This window comes from Eucyclogobius newberryi, unplaced genomic scaffold (assembly GCF_026437365.1).
Source record: "Eucyclogobius newberryi isolate DKJ021-1_F unplaced genomic scaffold, fEucNew1.0.hap1 SCAF_76, whole genome shotgun sequence".
NCBI lineage: Eukaryota > Metazoa > Chordata > Actinopteri > Gobiiformes > Gobiidae > Eucyclogobius > Eucyclogobius newberryi.
In genome coordinates this window covers 278,538-301,229 of record NW_027316456.1, presented here as the reverse complement: position 1 = coordinate 301,229, position 22,692 = coordinate 278,538, and the positions used below count along the sequence as shown (strand labels likewise).

General features: G+C 45.2%; 1 protein-coding gene across 1 annotated transcript in view; it reads right to left on the bottom strand.

Annotated features, from left to right (window-relative positions):
* Nucleotides 1-22,692, bottom strand: part of akap6 (A kinase (PRKA) anchor protein 6) — a 66,214-nt gene that overhangs the window by 20,899 nt on the left and 22,623 nt on the right. Inside the window, exons 4-11 of the mRNA XM_072436176.1 lie at nucleotides 20,546-20,655; nucleotides 19,919-20,057; nucleotides 18,866-19,390; nucleotides 18,162-18,377; nucleotides 16,433-16,537; nucleotides 14,346-14,519; nucleotides 12,426-12,674; nucleotides 4,100-4,222 (exon numbers count right to left, since the gene is read on the bottom strand). Of these exons, the coding sequence (XP_072292277.1) occupies nucleotides 4,100-4,222; nucleotides 12,426-12,674; nucleotides 14,346-14,519; nucleotides 16,433-16,537; nucleotides 18,162-18,377; nucleotides 18,866-19,390; nucleotides 19,919-20,057; nucleotides 20,546-20,655 (1,641 nt within the window). The remainder of the gene's footprint in view (nucleotides 1-4,099; nucleotides 4,223-12,425; nucleotides 12,675-14,345; nucleotides 14,520-16,432; nucleotides 16,538-18,161; nucleotides 18,378-18,865; nucleotides 19,391-19,918; nucleotides 20,058-20,545; nucleotides 20,656-22,692) is intronic.

Here is a 22,692-nt window from a genome sequence, read left to right as displayed (position 1 = left end):
TCAAGACCTGTTCAAGACCTGTTCAAGACCTGTTCCCGCTTCAGAGCTGTATTAGACCCGTATTAGACCTGTATTAGACCCGTATTAGTCCTGTATTAGACCCGTATTAGACCTGTTTTAGAGCTGTTTTAGACCCGTATTAGACCTGTATTAGACCTGTATTAGACCTGTATTAGACCTGTATTAGAGCTGTTTTAGACCTGTATTAGAGCTGTTTTAGACCTGTATTAGACCAGTATTAGAGCTGTTTTAGACCTGTATTAGACCTGTATTAGACCTGTATTAGACCTATATTAGAGCTGTTTTAGACCTGTATTAGACCTATATTAGAGCTGTTTTAGACCTGTATTAGACCTGTATTAGACCTGTATTAGAGCTGTTTTAGACCAGTATTAGACCAGTATTAGACCTATATTAGAGCTGTTTTAGACCTGTATTAGACCAGTATTAGACCTGTATTAGACCTGTATTAGACCAGTATTAGACCTATCTTAGAGCTGTTTTAGACCTGTATTAGACCTGTATTAGTCCTGTATTAGTCCTGTATTAGTCCTGTATTAGACCTGTATTAGAGCTGTTTTAGACCTGTTTTAGACCTGTATTAGACCTGTATTAGACCTGTTTTAGAGCTGTTTTAGACCTGTATTAGACCTATATTAGAGCTGTATTAGACCTGTATTAGACCTGTATTAGACCTGTATTAGACCTGTATTAGACCTGTATTAGTCCTGTATTAGACCTGTATTAGTCCTGTTTTAGTCCTGTATTAGTCCTGTATTAGACCTGTATTAGACCTGTTTTAGAGCTGTTTTAGACCTGTATTAGACCTATATTAGAGCTGTTTTAGACCTGTATTAGACCAGTATTAGAGCTGTTTTAGACCTGTATTAGACCTGTATTAGACCTGTATTAGAGCTGTTTTAGAGCTGTTTTAGACCTGTATTAGACCTGTATCAGTCCTGTATTAGTCCTGTATTAGACCTGTATTAGTCCTGTATTAGACCTTTATTAGACCTGTATTAGACCTGTATTAGACCTGTATTAGTCCTGTATTAGACCTTTATTAGACCTGTATTAGACCTGTATTAGTCATGTATTAGTCCTGTATTAGACATGTATTAGACCTGTATTAGACCTGTATTAGACCTGTATTAGGCCTGTTTTAGAGCTGTTTTAGAGCTGTTTTAGACCTGTATTAGACCTGTTTTAGACCTGTATTAGACCTGTATTAGTCCTGTATTAGACCTGTATTAGACCTGTATTAGTCCTGTATTAGACCTTTATTAGACCTGTATTAGACCTGTATTAGTCATGTATTAGTCCTGTATTAGACCTGTATTAGTCATGTATTAGACCTGTATTAGACCTGTATTAGACCTGTATTAGGCCTGTTTTAGAGCTGTTTTAGAGCTGTTTTAGACCTGTATTAGACCTGTTTTAGACCTGTATTAGACCTGTATTAGTCCTGTATTAGACCTGTATTAGACCTGTATTAGACCTGTATTAGTCCTGTATTAGACCTGTATTAGTCCTGTATTAGTCCTGTATTAGTCCTGTATTAGACCTGTATTAGACCTGTTTTAGAGCTGTTTTAGACCTGTATTAGACCTGTATTAGACCTGTTTTAGACCTGTATTAGACCTGTATTAGTCCTGTATTAGACCTGTATTAGACCTGTATTAGACCTGTATTAGTCCTGTATTAGACCTGTATTAGACCTGTATTAGAGCTGTTTTAGACCTGTATTAGACCTGTATTAGAGCTGTTTTAGACCTGTATTAGACCTGTATTAGTCCTGTATTAGACCTGTATTAGACCTGTTTTAGAGCTGTAATAGACCTGTATTAGAGCTGTTTTAGACCTGTATTAGACCTGTATTAGAGCTGTTTTAGACCTGTATTAGACCTGTATTAGACCTGTATTAGACCTGTATTAGTCCTGTATTAGTCCTGTATTAGACCTGTATTAGACCTGTTTTAGAGCTGTTTTAGACCTGTATTAGACCTGTATTAGACCTGTTTTAGAGCTGTTTTAGACCTGTATTAGACCTGTATTAGACCTGTTTTAGACCTGTATTAGACCTGTATTAGACCTGTATTAGTCCTGTATTAGACCTGTATTAGTCCTGTATTAGACCTGTATTAGACCTGTATTAGACCTGTATTAGTCCTGTATTAGACCTGTATTAGACCTGTTTTAGAGCTGTTTTAGACCTGTATTAGACCTGTATTAGTCCTGTATTAGACCTGTATTAGACCTGTAATAGACCTGTATTAGAGCTGTTTTAGACCTGTATTAGACCTGTATTAGAGCTGTTTTAGACCTGTATTAGACCTGTATTAGTCCTGTATTAGACCTGTATTAGACCTGTTTTAGAGCTGTTTTAGACCTGTATTAGACCTGTATTAGTCCTGTATTAGACCTGTATTAGACCTGTATTAGAGCTGTATTAGACCTGTATTAGACCTGTATTAGAGCTGTTTTAGACCTGTATTAGACCTGTATTAGACCTGTATTAGTCCTGTATTAGACCTGTATTAGAGCTGTTTTAGACCTGTATTAGACCTGTATTAGAGCTGTTTTAGACCTGTATTAGACCTGTATTAGAGCTGTTTTAGACCTGTATTAGACCTGTATTAGACCTGTATTAGTCCTGTATTAGACCTGTATTAGTCCTGTATTAGACCTGTATTAGTCCTGTATTAGACCTGTATTAGACCTGTTTTAGAGCTGTTTTAGACCTGTTTTAGACCTGTATTAGACCTGTATTAGACCTGTATTAGAGCTGTTTTAGACCTGTATTAGACCTGTATTAGAGCTGTTTTAGACCTGTATTAGACCTGTATTAGAGCTGTTTTAGACCTGTATTAGACCTGTATTAGACCTGTATTAGTCCTGTATTAGACCTGTATTAGACCTGTATTAGACCTGTATTAGAGCTGTTTTAGACCTGTATTAGACCTGTATTAGAGCTGTTTTAGACCTGTATTAGACCTGTATTAGACCTGTATTAGTCCTGTATTAGACCTGTATTAGACCTGTATTAGACCTGTATTAGTCCTGTATTAGACCTGTATTAGTCCTGTATTAGACCTGTATTAGACCTGTATTAGTCCTGTATTAGACCTGTATTAGACCTGTATTAGACCTGTATTAGACCTGTTTTAGACCTGTATTAGACCTGTATTAGACCTGTATTAGACCTGTATTAGACCTGTATTAGTCCTGTATTAGACCTGTATTAGACCTGTATTAGACCTGTATTAGTCCTGTATTAGACCTGTATTAGACCTGTATTAGACCTGTATTAGACCTGTTTTAGACCTGTATTAGACCTGTATTAGACCTGTATTAGACCTGTATTAGACCTGTATTAGTCCTGTATTAGACCTGTATTAGACCTGTATTAGACCTGTATTAGACCTGTTTTAGACCTGTATTAGACCTGTTTTAGACCTGTATTAGACCTGTATTAGACCTGTATTAGACCTGTATTAGTCCTGTATTAGTCCTGTATTAGACCTGTATTAGTCCTGTATTAGACCTGTATTAGTCCTGTATTAGACCTGTATTAGACCTGTATTAGACCTGTATTAGACCTGTTTTAGACCTGTATTAGACCTGTATTAGACCTGTATTAGACCTGTATTAGTCCTGTATTAGTCCTGTATTAGACCTGTATTAGTCCTGTATTAGACCTGTATTAGTCCTGTATTAGACCTGTATTAGACCTGTATTAGACCTGTATTAGACCTGTATTAGACCTATATTAGTCCTGTATTAGACCTGTATTAGACCTGTATTAGACCTGTATTAGACCTGTTTTAGACCTGTATTAGACCTGTATTAGACCTGTATTAGACCTGTATTAGACCTGTATTAGTCCTGTATTAGACCTGTATTAGACCTGTATTAGACCTGTATTAGACCTGTTTTAGACCTGTATTAGACCTGTATTAGACCTGTATTAGACCTGTATTAGACCTGTATTAGTCCTGTATTAGACCTGTATCAGACCTGTATTAGACCTGTTTTAGACCTGTTTTAGAGCTGTTTTAGAGCGGCATTAGAGCGTTTTTAGAGCGCTGCAGCCTCTTACCAGGTGTGTGGACACGTAGACCTTGAGGCTCTCCAGGTCTTGTCTGGGCTGAGTCCAGTTTTCGGTGCCGTCCAGAGAATCCTGAAGCCACGAGATGAAACCGTCCAACTTCTGCACCAGAGACTGCAAAAACACACAACACACATCAGATCACACACCACACACATCAGATCACACATAACACACATCAGATCACACACTACACACATCAGACTCACACACACCAGATCACACACAAATCAGACACACACACACACACACACACATCACTCACACACAACACACATCAGAGTCACACACAACAAACATCAAATCACACACAACACACATCAGAGTCACACACACAAACACCAGATCACACACACACACAAATCAGACACACACACACACACACATCACTCACACACAACACACATCAGAGTCACACACAACAAACATCAAATCACACACAACACACATCAGATCACACACACACACACACATCAGATCACACACACACACACACAAATCAGATCACACACACACACAAACACACACATCAGATCACACACACACACACACACATACACACATCAGATCACACACACACACACACATACACACACACACATCAGATCACACACACACACACACACATACACACATCAGATCACACACACACACACACACATACACACATCAGATCACACACACACACACTCACACACACACACACACATCAGATCACACACACACACACACATCAGATCACACACACACACACACAAACACACAAATCAGATCACACACACACACACATCAGATCACACACACACACACACACATCAGATCACACACACACACACATACACACACACACATCAGATCACACACACACACACACACAAACACACACATCAGATCACACACACACACACACACAAACACACACATCAGATCACACACACACACACACACACACAGGCATCGGGTGCCACTTATCGGACGATTACATTTAGAATATTAAATGTATCATCTACAATAAAGAATAAAATGTCCATAAAGCATTAACATGTGACTAAAAGCATCTTGAAGTGCGACGTTTCAGACAAAGGTGCAGTGAGACGTTTGTGCTCCGCTCTGCACGAAGTCTGAAGCGTTTAATGAATCTGTGTAAGACGAGCGGCCATCTTGAGTAAATGTATTAAAAGAAAATTAAAAAGTAAAAAGGCGCGAGCAAATAGGCAGGAGGGAATGAGATGAGGAAATGAATAAATGTATAAATATTTCAATGGAAAACGACAGTAAAAACAGTCACATCTGCCAATGGAGAACTACTGCCACCTACTGGTGAACACCATCATGACACTTAAGACAAAGGTTCATCTGGATTTAAATACATATGACATCTTTATATTGAGAGAGAAGCCACCGAATGTATGAGACCAGACAGTGAAACACAATAAAGGATGAGGCATTTCAGTCCTGGTTTAGTCCTGGTTTAGTCCTGGTTTAGTCCTGGTTTAGTCCTGGTTTAGTCCTGGTTTAGACCTGGTTTAGTCGGTTTAGTCCCGGTTTAGACCTGGTTTAGAACTGGTTTAGAACTGGTTCAGTCCTGGTTTAGACCTGGTTTAGATCTGGTTTAGTCCTGGTTTAGTCCTGGTTTAGTCCCGGTTTAGTCCCGTTTTAGTCCCGGTTTAGTCCCGGTTTAGTCCTGGTTTAGTCCCGGTTTAGTCCCGGTTTAGTCCCGGTTTAGACCTGGTTTAGTCCTGGTTTAATCCTGGTTTAGACCTAGTTTAGTCCTGGTTTAGACTTGGTTTAGACCTGGTTTAGACCTGGTTTAGTCCTGGTTTAGACTTGGTTTAGACCTGGTTTAGACCTGGTTTAGACCTGGTTTAGCCCTGGTTTAGACCTGGTTTAGTCCTGGTTTAATCCTGGTTTAGACCTAGTTTAGTCCTGGTTTAGACTTGGTTTAGACCTGGTTTAGACCTGGTTTAGTCCTGGTTTAGACTTGGTTTAGACCTGGTTTAGACCTGGTTTAGACATGATTTAGTCCTGGTTAAGTCCTGGTTTAATGTACACAATTGATTAGAGTGATTAATACATATAGTTGTTTCTTTGAGTTGTGTTTTCCTGTAAAGCGTCTTTGGGTCAGTGTAAAGGTCACATGTATGATTATGATTATGATTGTGATTATATTAAAGCCCTGGAGTCGTCCATAAACACATGGATCTGTGTTTACACTGGACTGTGGAGTCTCTGTGAGCGTCAGCTTCAGCAGGAGCTGATTAAGACGTAGGATGTTGTTTGTTTTGAGGTGAAGCGCTGCAGGATCTGAAGCTGCACAGAGACATCGCAGCAGGTTCAAAGGTCAGAGGTCACAGCGTCCGACAGTGACCCCACAGTGAACCCAGAGTGAACCGGCTCCTAACAAGACATTTACATCAGACATGAGTGTGAGAGAGAAGAGAGGGGAGGTTTATCCCTGGCATAGTCCTCCTGGTTTGGACCTGGTTTATCCCTGGTTTATCCTGATTTAGCCCTGGTTTAGCCCTGGTTTAGACCTGGTTTAGACCTGGTTTAGCCCTGGTTTATCCTGATTTAGTCCTGATTTAGTCCTGATTTAGTCCTGATTTAGTCCTGGTTTAGCCCTGGTTTAGGCCTGGTTTAGCCCTGGTTTAGCCCTGGTTTAGCATTGGTTTAGCCCTGGTTTAGCCCTGGTTTAGTCCTGGTTTAGCCCTGGTTTAGCCCTGGTTTAGCCCTGGTTTAGCCCTGGTTTAGTCCTGGTTTAGCCCTAGTTTAGCCCTAGTTTAGCCTTTGGTTTAGCCCTGGTTTAGACCTAGTTTAGTCCTGGTTCAGCCCTGGTTTAGCCTTTGGTTTAGCCCTGGTTTAGACCTAGTTTAGTCCTGGTTTAGAACTAGTTTAGCCTTGATTTAGACCTAGTTTAGCCTTGGTTAAGTCCTGGTTTAGCCCTGGTTTAGACCTGGTTTAGCCCTGGTTTAGCCTTCGTTTAGCCCCGGTTTAGCCCCGGTTTAGTCCTGGTTTAGACCTGGTTTAGTCCTGGTTTAGCCCTGGTTTAGCCCTGGTTTAGCCCTGATTTAGTCCTGATTTAGCCCTGGTTTAGCCCTGGTTTAGCCCTGATTTAGTCCTGATTTAGCCCTGGTTTAGCCCTGGTTTAGCCCTGGTTTAGACCTGGTTTAGCCCTGGTTTAGCCCTGGTTTAGCCCTGGTTTAGCCCTGGTTTAGTCCTGGTTTAGCCCTGGTTTAACCCTGGTTTAGCCCTGGCTTAGCCCAAGTTCAGCCCTGGTTTAGCCCCGGTTTAGCCCTGGTTTAGCCTTAGTTTAGCCCTGGTTTCGACCTAGTTTAGACCTGGTTTAGACCTGGTTTAGCCCTGGTTTAGTCCTGGTTTAGTCCTGATTTAGTCCTGGTTTAGCCCTGGTTTAGCCCTGGTTTAGACCTGGTTTAGACCTGGTTTAGTCCTGGTTTAGTCCTGGTTTATCCTTGGTTTAGCCCTGGTTTAGCCCTGGTTTAGTCCTGGTTTAGACCTGGTTTAGCCCTGGTTTAGCCCTGGTTTAGCCCTGGTTTAGTCCTGGTTTAGCCCTGGTTTAGCCCTGGTTTAGTCCTGGTTTAGACCTGGTTTAGTCCTGGTTTGGTCCTGGTTTAAGTCCTGGTTTAGCCCTAGTTTAGCCCTGGCTTAGCCCTAGTTTAGTCCCGGTTCAGCCCCGGTTTAGCCCTAGTTTAGCCCTGGTTTAGCCTTAGTTTAGCCATGGTTTAGACCTAGTTTAGCCCTAGTTTAGACCTGGTTTAGCCCTGGTTTAGCCTTAGTTTAGCCCTGGTTTAGACCTAGTTTAGCCCTGGTTTAGCCCTGGTTTAGCCCTGATTTAGTCCTGGTTTAGTCCTGGTTTAGTCCTGGTTTAGCCCTGGTTTAGTCCTGGTTTAGTCCTGGTTTAGCCCTGGTTTAGCCCTGGTTTAGTCCTGGTTTAGTCCTGGTTTAGCCCTGGTTTAGCCCTGGTTTAGTCCTGGTTTAGTCCTGGTTTAGCCCTGGTTTAGCCCTGGTTTAGTCCTGGTTTAGCCCTGTGGCTGCTCTGAACATCTCTTCATTGTGTCTTTCTCTCTCTGCTGCTCTTTCCTCTTCTTCTTCCTCGTCCGTTTCGCTTCGCTGCGCACGACGTCTCGTTCACTTCCTCATCCGGGAGCGGCTCGTCTATCGCCATGACGACTTGCGCTAATTAAGCAGCTAATCGCTAATTACAGGCGCGCGGCGTGTCATTTACAAAAGGTGCAGGATTGAGAGCGTCGTTGGCCTCGATGAGCGGCTTCTGTTTCCACGTCTTCATTTGCCACTCGCGCATTCAATATTCTGGCATTTACAAATCTGTTTACCACGTCCATTTAGACTGCGGCAAAGTGTCGCCGTGGAGACGCCAGTTATGGAAAAGAACGCCCACAAGTTTGCCAATTGTAGTCGCGTGAAATCATAGAAATAAGTCCTTTGAAATCATGGGAATAAGTCCTTTGAAATCAAGGAAATAAGTCCTTTGAAATCATGGAAATAAGTCCTTTGAAATCATGGAAATAAGTCCTTTGAAATCATGGAAATAAGTCCTTTGAAATCATGGGAATAAGTCCTTTGAAATCATGGGAATAAGTCTTTTGAAATCAAGGAAATAAGTCCTTTGAAATCAAGGAAATAAGTCCTTTGAAATCATGGAAATAAGTCCTTTGAAATCATGGAAATAAGTCCTTTGAAATCATGGAAATAAGTCCTTTGAAATCATGGGAATAAGTCCTTTGAAATCATGGGAATAAGTCTTTTGAAATCAAGGAAATAAGTCCTTTGAAATCAAGGAAATAAGTCCTTTGAAATCATGGAGATAAGTCCTTTGAAATCATGAGAATAAGTCCTTTGAAATCATGGGAATAAGTCCTTTGAAATCATGGGAATAAGTCCTTTGAAATCATGGGAATAAGTCCTTTGAAATCAAGGAAATAAGTCCTTTGAAATCAAGGAAATAAGTCTTTTGAAATCATGTGAATAAGTCCTTTGAAATCAAGGATATACGTCCTTTGAAATCAAGGAAATAAGTCCTTTGAAATCATGGGAATAAGTCCTTTGAAATCATGGGAATAAGTCCTTTGAAATCAAGGAAATAAGTCCTTTGAAATCAAGGAAATAAGTCTTTTGAAATCATGGGAATAAGTCCTTTGAAATCAAGGATATAAGTCCTTTGAAATCAAGGAAATAAGTCTTTTGAAATTATGGGAATAAGTCCTTTGAAATCATGGGAATAAGTCCTTTGAAATCAAGGATATAAGTCCTTTGAAATTAAGGAAATAAGTCTTTTGAAATCATGGGAATAAGTCTTTTGAAATCAAGGAAATAAGTCTTTTGAAATCAAGGAAATAAGTCCTTTGAACTCAAGAAAATAAGTATTTTGAAATCATGGGAATAAGTCCTTTGAAATCAAGGAAATAAGTCCTTTGAAATCAAGGAAATAACTCTGTGAAATTATGGAAATAAGTCCAGAGTCACACCAGAGTCACACCAGAGTCACACCAGAGTCACGCTGCTCTATAGGAACGGGACAAATCATAAGAACAAACTCAGCCTGTGCTATACTGCCCCCTACAGACCATGTTCACACATATATATATAAATACATAGAATGAGGACAAGATTCTATGTCAATGATCAGCTTTTTAATGTAGGTGAATCATAATGTGGTTTAGACCTGGTTTAGACCTGGTTTAGACCTGGTTTAGACCTGCTTTTGGCCCAGTTTAGTCCTGGTTTAGACCTGGTTTAGTCCTAGTTTAGAGACAGTTTAGTCCTGGTTTAGTCCTGGTTTAGTCCTGGTTAAGTCCTGGTTAAGTCCTGGTTTAGTCCTGGTTTAGTCCTGGTTTAGTCCTGGTTTAGTCCTGGTTAAGTCCTGGTTCAGTCCTTGTTTAGTCCTGGTTTAGTCCTGGTTCAGTCCTGGTTCAGTCCTGGTTCAGTCCTGGTTTAGTCCTGGTTTAGTCCTGGTTTAGTCCTGGTTTAGTCCTGGTTCAGTCCTGGTTAAGTGCTGGTTTAGGCTTCCTTTAGACCTCCTTTAGACCCAGTTTATCCTCCTTTAGACCCGGTATATCCCCCTCTCGTCCTCACACATCCATCATCCTCCTTCACTCTCACTTAGCTCAAATTGACTCGTCTGCATCTGTAATAATCCTGTGACAGTCGTAACGTTGACCTCATCTTCTGCTCCCGTTCTGAACCAAACCCAACCATCCGGGGGCCAATCTTTGAGGCCATAATTAAAGATGGCCGCCCGCCCGTCCCCTCCGCATTGGCATTTGCTCGTATTGAATATGACAGATATGAGCGATTAGTGGAGCGCGCCGCCTGATCAATAAAGTTCCTGTCGATCAAATGTGACCTTTGGCGGCGAGAGGTGATAGATTATAGGAGGAGGAGGAGAGCGCGGCGACCCCATACATCACCCCGACGAGAGCGGACGAGACGAGCGAGACAATACGGAGGGACGGGCCAATCAGGGAGCGGGGATTAAAGGCCCCGCCATACCTTATTCAGTGTTTTTAAACTACGCCCCGGAGTAGAACTTATATGTAAAAGAGACTGTGGCAGGCTTTGGGTCGTGAGTCACAGACACAACTAAACCAAACTAGAGACTAAACTTAAGACTAAACTTAACCTGTTACCACCCACCTGTCCGCCGGCGAGCATTTTCTATATCTCAAATATTCTCTTACATCATCACTTTTATTTCCGTGGTCAATACAAGTTATACATCATTTTAAAGCTTATTTTCTCAACAAAATGAATATGTCATTGATTTACATTGAATAATTTGCCCCAAGAAGCAATTGCCAATAGTTTGTGAGAAAGTCTCAACTTTTGTCCTGTTTGCTGTTTATGACGGACGAAATGGCTTTAATTCTGTACATCCTTGTACTCAGTCTGTCCGTAAGGAACCATTGAACAACAATATCCACTTGTATTTTTCCTGAAGTTTTCCGATTTCAAGATATTGTCAAGTAAACAAACTTTTTTTCGTTTCTCGCCGGATGAGAATGCGCTTGTCCGGCGCATTTCTCCGTCCATAACAAATGACCTGTTTGACTTATAAGATAATGTTGGATATCCTTCTTTTCTTCAGACTGTTACCTACAGAATGAGACCATCCACGATTTTTTCTGTCCACGGGTTTGTTTGCTACAGCCTCCGCAAAAAAAAATGCACCGCTTGCGACGTACATGTTTGTTCTGTTTACATCTAAATAGCGCCGCATGCTAGCGACGTAGCAGACTTTGAATGACATATTATTCTAGCCAATAAGATTAGCTTTAGAAAGAGGGGCGGGACAAAGGCCTTATTGACACAGAATCTTCTGTATTCTCGTGCGTAAGGCTCCGGGAAGGCTGTAAAGAGCCAGATTTCTCGGCAGGATTTTGCGCATAACGTGTTCTGATTTTATTAGCCTTTTGGACGTGCATTTTGTTAGATATATGTATTATTATACCAATACAAAAATAAAATAAAAATATTATAATTTTTTATTTTTTTTTAACCTCTATATGGGAAATTCATGGGTAAACTCATATTTACACATTTTCACATATATTGTTTTTAGCAGTTATAATGGGTATTAGTGGCCTACAAAACATCAAAATGTATGTTTTATGATCATAGAGGAGCTAAAATTGTAATAAAAAAGTTTGGCACAGTTGGCACATAATTGGATCACTTGTTCTGAATATACTTTTTGATACAAAAAGGTCAAAGCACCAAAATGCCTGTTCCTAGAGATCTGAAACTTTACACAGTTGTTGTCAACAAGATAAACATCATGTACAGTGAACAGCATATGCACACAATGAAGTATGTCATGCTCAGGACCATTACAAATGGACAATATTCAGGCGAGACTAAAAAAGGATGTTTTGTTTATGTTTGGGCCTCTGTAGTGTAAGTTCTGAAGCCCTGACAGTGTGTCATGTGCACATCTGCAGAAACTAGAAGGCCTAAGCTTTCTAATGATGCATCACACTTGCATGTGGAACATAAGATCCTCTTTTAATAAGCAATGCCATTTGGGTCCAACCATTGTGCACAGGGCCAAATATGTGGATGGTAACAGGTTAAGACTAAACTTAAGACTAGACCTGGACTAAAACTGGACCAAACCAAGTGTGGGTTGAAGAGTGAAGTTTATTCAGATAAATAATGAATTTGAAATCATGGAAATAATTCTGGTAAAATTATGCAGCTGATCCCAACTGGTTCTGTAATAACATGTCACGTGTCACGTGTCACGTGTCATGTGTCATGTGTCATGTGGGAGTGCCTGTACCTCCATCCTGCTCCAGACCCTTGGGTCCTGTTCAGGGCTCTGAATGTCCAGCAGGAGTTTTTGGGCCAGTCTGCTTCTCCCTGCTCCGTCTGTGGGTGGCGCTGTCACACCTCTGTCCACTGTGCCCGCCTCCTCCTCGGAATGCAGCTCACTCATTCGTCCAGACTCTAGGCTCTCGTCCAATGAGGGAGCGGCGTCACTGGAGGAGGGGCTAAAGCGATGGGGGAGGAGCCGACGCCTGAACGAGAACTGGAAGAAACAAGGCACAGGAATGTGTATTAGAAATGATACTTTTCAACAGCGACGCAGCCTTGTATTCATATTTACAGCTGTGTCAGTACTTCGATACTTCTACTACTGTTACTTCTACTACAACTACAACTACTACTATACACATGACAATATTGGGCCAGTCTAACGAGACTTCAGCCAAAATGTCACAGATTTGTGTCGATGTTTTTACACATTTTCACATTTTGCCCTAAGACAAATATGAACTGGTCACACTTGAAGTCAGAGGTCACAGAGGTCACAGAGGTCAGAGGTCACAGAGATCAGATGTCAGATGTCACAGAGGTCAGATGTCACAGAGGTCAGAGGTCACAGAGTTCAGAGGTCACAGAGGTCAGACGTCACAGAGGTCAGAGGTCAAATCTGTTTTATGTTTGGTGGACAGAGTTTATGGGCAATATACCGACATGTGGACAATATTATGACTGTAGTTTTGAAGATGAGCAACATTTGGATGTCGAGTTTTAAAGATTTTAAAAACTGATTAAAAACATAGAATGAAAAATGTTATGATATGTGATTTTTCTGCAATTAATATGACAGACATTTCACATTTTTCTGATCATTAAACCTAAAAAACGGACGGAGATAATATTGTCTTAATATTAATATTGGGACTCGATATTAAAGGGTTTTTCCACACAAGGCCTTTTTGGTTTATTGACAAATGTTTTCCTGTTGCAGGGTAAAAACGTGCAAATGAACAGCAATAATATACATTTTTATAAACCAAAAATGTAAAAAAGTGCTTAGGCTGCTCCAAATAAATAGTTTTGCTGTAACCCGAACCAACATTTTTCAAGTGGGTCGGTCAAGCTTCAACAGTTCAGGGGTCAGGCTTCAACAGTCCAGGGGTCAGGCTTCAACAGTCCAGGGGTCAGGCTTCAACAGTCCAGGGGCCAGGCTTCAAAAGTCCAGGGGTCAGGCTTCAACAGTCCAGGGGTCAAAGGCTTCAACAGTCCAGGGGTCAAAGGCTTCAACAGTCCAGGGGTCAGGCTTCAACAGTCCAGGGGCCAGGCTTCAAAAGTCCAGGGGTCAGGCTTCAACAGTCCAGGGGTCAGGCTTCAACAGTCCAGGGGTCAGAGGCTTCAACAGTCCAGGGGTCAGGCTTCAACAGTCCAGGGGTCAGGCTTCAACAGTCCAGGGGTCAGGCTTCAACAGTCCAGGGGTCAGAGGCTTCAACAGTCCAGGGGTCAGGCTTCAACAGTTCAGGGGTCAGGCTTCAACAGTCCAGTCCAATCGACCTTTCGTACGCCGTTATCCTTTATCTTGGTAGCGAAGGTGAGCGGGGGGAACATGCGGGGGACGTGGGCGCCGCCATGTTTGTTGTGATGACGCTGCTGGGCGTGTTTCTGTCCCAGCATGCAAAGCGCAGGTCAAATTTAACATGAAGCCACACCATGATGCCATCGGCGAGTCGGCGAAATATTAAAAAAAAGAAAAATAAAAGAATTTGGCGTAATTTTGACAAAATGCGAATATTTTTTATAGGGTTTTTATACCGGGTCGGTCGGGTTACGGGAAATAAACATAATATTTTGCTCAGCCTTATTATCGTCATATGAAGGAAATAACACAATTAAAAACAAAGTAAACATGACCGGACAGTAACGGCCTCAGCGGCGCCACCTGTTGGTTGGGCGGAGGTGAAGGGTCCTCGCTCTCCTCCACACTGCTCCCAGACCCGGCCCCGGTCTCCAGCGTCTCCCAGTCCGAGCTCAGGTCCTGGTTCAGGTCCTGGTGCAGGTCCCAGTCGTCCACGTCCTGCAAAGCCTCATGGGAAGGGTCACACCTCCTCGAGCCCTGAGCCAAACACCAAACAAACACGACATGAACAGACTGTAAAAAGAACCCTGCAGTGTTGACCAGTGCAGTGTTGACCAGTGCAGTGTTGACCAGTGTTGACCAGTGCAGTGTTGACCAGTGTTGACCAGTGCAGTGTTGACCAGTGTTGGCCAGTGCAGTGTTGACCAGTGCAGTGTTGACCAGTGCAGTGTTGACCAGTGTTGACCAGTGCAGTGTTGACCAGTGCAGTGTTGACCAGTGTTGACCAGTGCAGTGTTGACCAGTGTTGACCAGTGCAGTGTTGACCAGTGTTGACCAGTGCAGTGTTGACCAGTGTTGACCAGTGCAGTGTTGACCAGTGCAGTGTTGACCAGTGCAGTGTTGACCAGTGTTGACCAGTGCAGTGTTGACCAGTGTTGACCAGTGCAGTGTTGACCAGTGTTGACCAGTGCAGTGTTGACCAGTGCAGTGTTGACCAGTGCAGTGTTGACCAGTGTTGACCAGTGCAGTGTTGACCAGTGTTGGCCAGTGCAGTGTTGACCAGTGCAGTGTTGACCAGTGCAGTGTTGACCAGTGTTGACCAGTGCAGTGTTGACCAGTGCAGTGTTGACCAGTGTTGACCAGTGCAGTGTTGACCAGTGTTGACCAGTGCAGTGTTGGCCAGTGCAGTGTTGACCAGTGCAGTGTTGACCAGTGCAGTGTTGACCAGTGTTGACCAGTGCAGTGTTGACCAGTGTTGGCCAGTGCAGTGTTGACCAGTGCAGTGTTGACCAGTGCAGTGTTGACCAGTGTTGACCAGTGCAGTGTTGACCAGTGCAGTGTTGACCAGTGTTGACCAGTGCAGTGTTGGCCAGTGCAGTGTTGACCAGTGCAGTGTTGACCAGTGTTGACCAGTGCAGTGTTGACCAGTGCAGTGTTGACCAGTGTTGACCAGTGCAGTGTTGGCCAGTGCAGTGTTGGCCAGTGCAGTGTTGACCAGTGCAGTGTTGACCAGTGTTGGCCAGTGCAGTGTTGACCAGTGCAGTGTTGACCAGTGCAGTGTTGACCAGTGTTGACCAGTGCAGTGTTGACCAGTGTTGACCAGTGCAGTGTTGACCAGTGTTGGCCAGTGCAGTGTTGACCAGTGCAGTGTTGACCAGTGCAGTGTTGACCAGTGTTGACCAGTGCAGTGTTGACCAGTGTTGGCCAGTGCAGTGTTGACCAGTGCAGTGTTGACCAGTGTTGACCAGTGCAGTGTTGACCAGTGCAGTGTTGACCAGTGTTGACCAGTGCAGTGTTGACCAGTGTTGACCAGTGTTGACCAGTGCAGTGTTGACCAGTGCAGTGTTGACCAGTGTTGACCAGTGCAGTGTTGACCAGTGTTGACCAGTGCAGTGTTGGCCAGTGCAGTGTTGACCAGTGCAGTGTTGACCAGTGCAGTGTTGACCAGTGTTGACCAGTGCAGTGTTGACCAGTGTTGGCCAGTGCAGTGTTGACCAGTGCAGTGTTGACCAGTGCAGTGTTGACCAGTGTTGACCAGTGCAGTGTTGACCAGTGCAGTGTTGACCAGTGTTGACCAGTGCAGTGTTGGCCAGTGCAGTGTTGACCAGTGCAGTGTTGACCAGTGTTGACCAGTGCAGGGTTGACCAGTGCAGTGTTGACCAGTGTTGACCAGTGCAGTGTTGGCCAGTGCAGTGTTGACCAGTGCAGTGTTGACCAGTGTTGGCCAGTGCAGTGTTGACCAGTGCAGTGTTGGCCAGTGCAGTGTTGACCAGTGTTGACCAGTGCAGTGTTGACCAGTGCAGTGTTGACCAGTGTTGGCCAGTGCAGTGTTGGCCAGTGCAGTGTTGACCAGTGCAGTGTTGACCAGTGCAGTGTTGACCAGTGTTGACCAGTGCAGTGTTGGCCAGTGCAGTGTTGGCCAGTGCAGTGTTGACCAGTGCGATACTGACCAGAGGCACGGACTTGGCCAGAGACTCCAGGTTCAGGGCGAGAAGCTCGGTTTTCCGCAGCTGAGACGGAAGAGCCAGGAACTCCTCCGACCCGAACCAGTGCTCCTGAAGGAGAGACAAGGAGGAACCCAAAGTAACTACAACAGCCTAAAGCAGGACTAAAGCAGGACTAAAGCAGGACTAAACCAGGTCTAAAGCAGGTCTAAAGCAGGTCTAAAGCAGGACTAAAGCAGGTCTAAAGCAGGACTAAACCAGGTCTAAAGCAGGACTAAACCAGGTCTAAAGCAGGTCTAAAGCAGGACTAAAGCAGGTCTAAAGCAGATCTAAAGCAGGACTAAAGCAGGACTAAAGCAGGTCTAAAGCAGGACTAAAGCAGGTCTAAACCAGGACTAAAGCAGGAATAATGCAGGTCTAAAGCAGGTCTAAAGCAGGACTAAACCAGGTCTAAAGCAGGACTAAACCAGGTCTAAAGCAGGACTAATGCAGGTCTAAAGCAGGACTAAAGCAGGACTAAAGCAGGACTAATGCAGGTCTAAAGCAGGACTAAAGCAGGACTAAAGCAGGTCTAAAGCAGGTCTAAAGCAGGACTAAACCAGGTCTAAAGCAGGTCTAAAGCAGGACTAATGCAGGTCTAAAGCAGGACTAAAGCAGGACTAAAGCAGGACTAATGCAGGTCTAAAGCAGGACTAAAGCAGGACTAAAGCAGGTCTAAAGCGGGTCTAAAGCAGGACTAAACCAGGTCTAAAGCAGGTCTAAAGCAGGACTAAACCAGGTCTAAAGCAGGACTAATGCAGGTCTAAAGCAGGACTAAAGCAGGACTAAACCAGGACTAAAGCAGGTCCAAAGCAGGACTAAACCAGGTCTAAAGCAGGACTAAAGCAGGACTAAAGCAGGACTAAACCTGGACTAAACCTGGACTAAACCTGGACTAAACCTGGACTAAACCTGGACTAAACCTGGACTAAACCAGGGACTCAGGTCTTCTCACACTGCCAATAGTTCAGTGTAAAAGACTTTTGCTGCAGTGTAAACAGGACAGTCTGGATGCAACATAAATATATATGTTGATAACCTGCCCCCCTTCCTCCCCCTTCTCCCCCTCTTGGCCTCACCTGGTTGTTCTCTCCCTCTTGGCCTCACCTGGTTGTTCTCTCCCTCTTGGCCTCACCTGGTTGTTCTCTCCCTCTTGGCCTCACCTGGTTGTTCTCCCCCTCACAGCCTCACCTGGTTGTTCTCCCCCTCACAGCCTCACCTGGTTGTTCTCCCCCTCACAGCCTCACCTGGTTGTTCTCCCCCTCACAGCCTCACCTCCCTCTTGGCCTCACCTCCCTCTTGGCCTCACCTGGTTGTTCTCTCCCTCTTGGCCTCACCTGGTTGTTCTCTCCCTCTTGGCCTCACCTGGTTGTTCTCTCCCTCTTGGCCTCACCTGGTTGTTCTCTCCCTCTTGGCCTCACCTGGTTGTTCTCCCCCTCACAGCCTCACCTGGTTGTTCTCCCCCTCACAGCCTCACCTGGTTGTTCTCCCCCTCACAGCCTCACCTCCCTCTTGGCCTCACCTCCCTCTTGGCCTCACCTCCCTCTTGGCCTCACCTGGTTGTTGTCCCCCTCTTGGCCTCACCTGGTTGTTCTCCCCCTCTTGGCCTCACCTGGTTGTTCTCCCCCTCACAGCCTCACCTGGTTGTTCTCCCCCTCACAGCCTCACCTGGTTGTTTTCCCCCTCACAGCCTCACCTGGTTGCTCTTGCTCTTGTAGACCCACGGCTCGGAGCTGGACGGTCTGGACTCCTCTGCGGACGCCTCCAGGTCTGAGGACGTTTGACCCGCTGTGGGTGAGGGCAGAGGGGACTCGGACTCCCCGCTGCTCTGGGGGTGGGACGGCCTCATATGGTCAGGGGGAGGAGGCTGGGACACACCCGGCTGGGACATGCCCGTGCGGCTGGAAGGATTCTGCAGGTGAGAACAGATGAAGGTACGATTCAGACCGATGCAGAGCGAGAGTGAGAATAAGGGCTGAAACGAAAATTACGACTGTAACTACGGTTCTATGAATCCCGGATGACCGCCAGAGGCGGAGCACAAAACACTGGATGATCATCCTTGTGCATACACAGGTCGAGAATTAATAACAAAAAAGTCACCTTTGACCTCCCGGTGGCTCACGTGACACCGGCAGCTCAGTCCCTAGAAACCTTCTGCTCAGGCGGTCATCCGGGATTCATAGAACCGTAGTTACAGTCGTAACTTTCGTTCTATTTCATCCCTACTGACCGCCAGAGGCGGAGCATAAAGCACTGACAAATTTGTCAGGACTAAACCAGAGCTAAACCAGGACTAAACCAGAGCTGAGACAGAACTTCAGAACCGACCCAAACTAGGACTAAAACGGGACTTAAACCGGACAAAATGAGGACCAGATTTGAAACCAGGACACTGACCTTGTTCTGTGGATAAACCTGGTCCAGCTCCAGCCAGAACCCGTTCCCGTTCCCCGGACTCTCCATGCTGACCTCGTGCCCTGTACCCGGGTCCGCTGCTCCCGCGCTCTGCCCCGACACCAGTGCCGCTCGCTTGGGTCGCGTCGGGTGCGTGGGCGAGGCGTCGGCACTGTGGCTTCGCTTGGCGCTCTCGCCCTGGAACGCCGGCGATGCCTCGACCTGGCGGCTCGGAGCGGCGCTCTCCAGCTCGTCCTGGGGCTCGTCCTGGGGCTCGTCCTGGGGCTCGTCCTCGGGCTCGTCCTGGGGCTCGTCCTCGGGCTCGTCCTGGGGCTCGTCCTCGGGCTCGTCCTGGGGCTTGTCCTCGGGCTCGTCTTGGGGCCGGCGTCCGTCCCGCGTCTCTTCGCTCGGGCTGTAGTCGTCCAGCTCAAACGCCGTGATGCCACAGTCCAGAGAGAAGTAGTCCCGGCTGCATCGGATGGTCAGCGCGCCGCAGTCGTCCTCGTCCGTCAGGTCCTCCAGACGAGTCTAGAATAAACGGGAAGAACACGCTTGAGTCGCACCAGGAGAACTCTTTAACCTTTTAACGTTCAGAAAATACAAGATCAGAGCATTTTCCAAACACAGAAACGACTGTTACATTTAGTCAGCTCGACAAATAATTATTTATTTAGTATTTGAAGATTTTTAAGACACATTTTGACCGAGAAAAAAGGTTGAAACTGAAGGAATTTATTTAAGTGAATTACCGGCACAAATCCTGACTCGTTTCTTCTTTTTTTACCACTTTGACGAAAGAATGTCGCCGTTTTTGTTCATTAAGAACAGGAATGTCAAGATTATTCAGTTAATCGTTCATTGTGATTATTTATGTCACAATAAAATCCAACTAAAAATAATAATTGTGACAAGTTTAGAAGCAAATTAAGTGGTTTTAATTTTTTTTAATCTGACTGTTTTTCTGATTAACAGTCTGTATTGATTATGATTCGTTTTTATAAAGGAATAAACGATATCAAATCCAAAACTAGGATGAATAAATATGAGTGAATGAACCTGGCTGTGAGGGTCAAACGCCTGAAGAATGTCCGTCTGTCCAGTGAAGTTCCCATTGGCGTCCTGCAAACCCTGAAGAAGTCTCTCCTTTAGGACCAGGACGGAGACTCTGAGCTGGTGCCACAGCAACTGAACACTCCTGCCACAGAGGAGAACCACAGAGGAGTTACAGGAGGAGGAGGAGCAGGAGGAGGAGGAGAGAGCAGGAGGAGGAGCAGGAGGAGGAGGAGAGAGCAGGAGGAGGAGCAGGAGGAGGAGGAGAGAGCAGGAGGAGGAGGAGGAGCAGGAGGAGGAGGAGGAGCAGGAGGAGGAGGAGAGAGCAGGAGGAGAGAGCAGGAGGAGGAGGAGAGAGCAGGAGGAGGAGGAGGAGGAGCAGGAGGAGGAGGAGGAGCAGGAGGAGGAGGAGGAGCAGGAGGAGGAGGAGAGAGCAGGAGGAGGAGGAGAGAGCAGGAGGAGGAGGAGGAGGAGCAGGAGGAGGAGGAGGAGCAGGAGGAGGAGCAGGAGGAGGAGGAGAGAGCAGGAGGAGGAGCAGGAGGAGGAGGAGGAGCAGGAGGAGGAGGAGGAGCAGGAGGAGGAGCAGGAGGAGGAGGAGAGAGCAGGAGGAGGAGCAGGAGGAGGAGGACGCACCTGATGTCCACAATGATGTTGACTGAGTAGGAGAGCAGCTTCAGGGAGAACTCTGTCTCCAGCAGAGCGTGAATCTGCTCCACATGATCCGAGATGTCCTCACAGATGTCCTACAAGAGGACAGAGTCTGTATGAGACTGAAGCAGGTCTAAACCAGGACTAAACCAGGACTAAACCAGGACTAAACCAGGTCCAAACTAGGACTAAACCAGGTCTAAACCAGGACTAAACCAGGTCCAAACTAGGACTAAACCAGGACTAAACCAGGACTAAACCAGGTCCAAACTAGGACTAAACCAGGTCTAAACCAGGACTAAACCAGGTCCAAACTAGGACTAAACCAGGTCTAAACCAGGACTAAACCAGGACTAAACCAGGTCCAAACTAGGACTAAACCAGGTCTAAACCAGGACTAAACCAGGTCCAAACTAGGACTAAACCAGGACTAAACCAGGACTAAACCAGGTCTAAACCAGGACTAAACCAGGTCCAAACTAGGACTAAACCAGGACTAAACCAGGACTAAACCAGGTCTAAACCAGGACTAAACCAGGACTAAACCAGGGATAAACCAGAACTAAACCAGGTCCAAACTAGGACTAAACCAGGACTAAACCAGGACTAAACCAGGTCTAAACCAGGACTAAACCAGGACTAAACCAGGTCTAAACCAGGACTAAACCAGGGATAAACCAGGACTAAACTAGGACTAAACCAGGGATAAACCAGGACAAAACTAGGACTAAAACCAGGACTAAACCAGGTCTAAACCAGGAATAAACCAGGGATAAACCAGGACTAAACCAGGTCTAAACCAGGAATAAACCAGGACTAAACCAGGTCCAAACCAGGTCTAAACCAGGACTAAATCAGGGATAAACCAGGACTAAACCAGGACTAAACCAGGTCTAAACCAGGAATAAACCAGGACTAAACCAGGTCCAAACTAGGACTAAACCAGGACTAAACCAGGAATAAACCAGGACTAAACCAGGTCCAAACCAGGTCTAAACCAGGACTAAATCAGGGATAAACCAGGACTAAACCAGGACTAAACCAGGTCCAAACTAGGACTAAACCAGGACTAAACCAGGACTAAACCAGAGCTAAACCAGGACTAAACCAGGTCTGAACCAGGACTAAACCAGAGCTAAACCAGGACTAAACCAGGTCTGAACCAGGTCTAGACAAAGACTAAATAAAAAGACAAAAGCAGAACCATAAACATGTGGGTGTGACTCATGTGTCTCTGTCTAAAACATAATAAAGTTCTGTTATTATTTAAAATGCAATATTCATGTGCAACAAATGAAAGACACATGGTCCAGAATCACACATGGTCCGGAATCACACATGGTCCGGAATCACACGTGGTCCAGAATCACACATGGTCCAGAATCACACATGGTCCAGAATTACACATGGTCCAGAATCACACATGGTCCAGAATCACACGTGGTCCAGAATCACACGTGGTCCAGAATCACACATGGTCCGGAATCACACGTGGTCCGGAATCACACGTGGTCCAGAATCACACGTGGTCCAGAATCACACATGGTCCAGAATCACACATGGTCCAGAATCACACGTGGTCCAGAATCACACATGGTCCGGAATCACACATGGTCCAGAATCACACGTGGTCCAGAATCACACGTGGTCCAGAATCACACATGGTCCAGAATCACACGTGGTCCAGAATCACACATGGTCCGGAATCACACATGGTCCGGAATCACACATGGTCCGGAATCACACATGGTCCGGAATCACACGTGGTCCAGAATCACACGTGGTCCAGAATCACACATGGTCCAGAATCACACATGGTCCAGAATCACACGTGGTCCAGAATCACACATGGCCCGGAATCACACGTGGTCCGGAATCACACGTGGTCCAGAATCACACGTGGTCCAGAATCACACGTGGTCCAGAATCACACGTGGTCCGGAATCACACATGGTCCGGAATCACACATGGTCCAGAATCACACGTGGTCCAGAATCACACGTGGTCCAGAATCACACGTGGTCCAGAATCACACGTGGTCCAGAATCACACGTGGTCCGGAATCACACATGGTCCGGAATCACACATGGTCCAGAATCACACATGGTCCAGAATCACACGTGGTCCAGAAT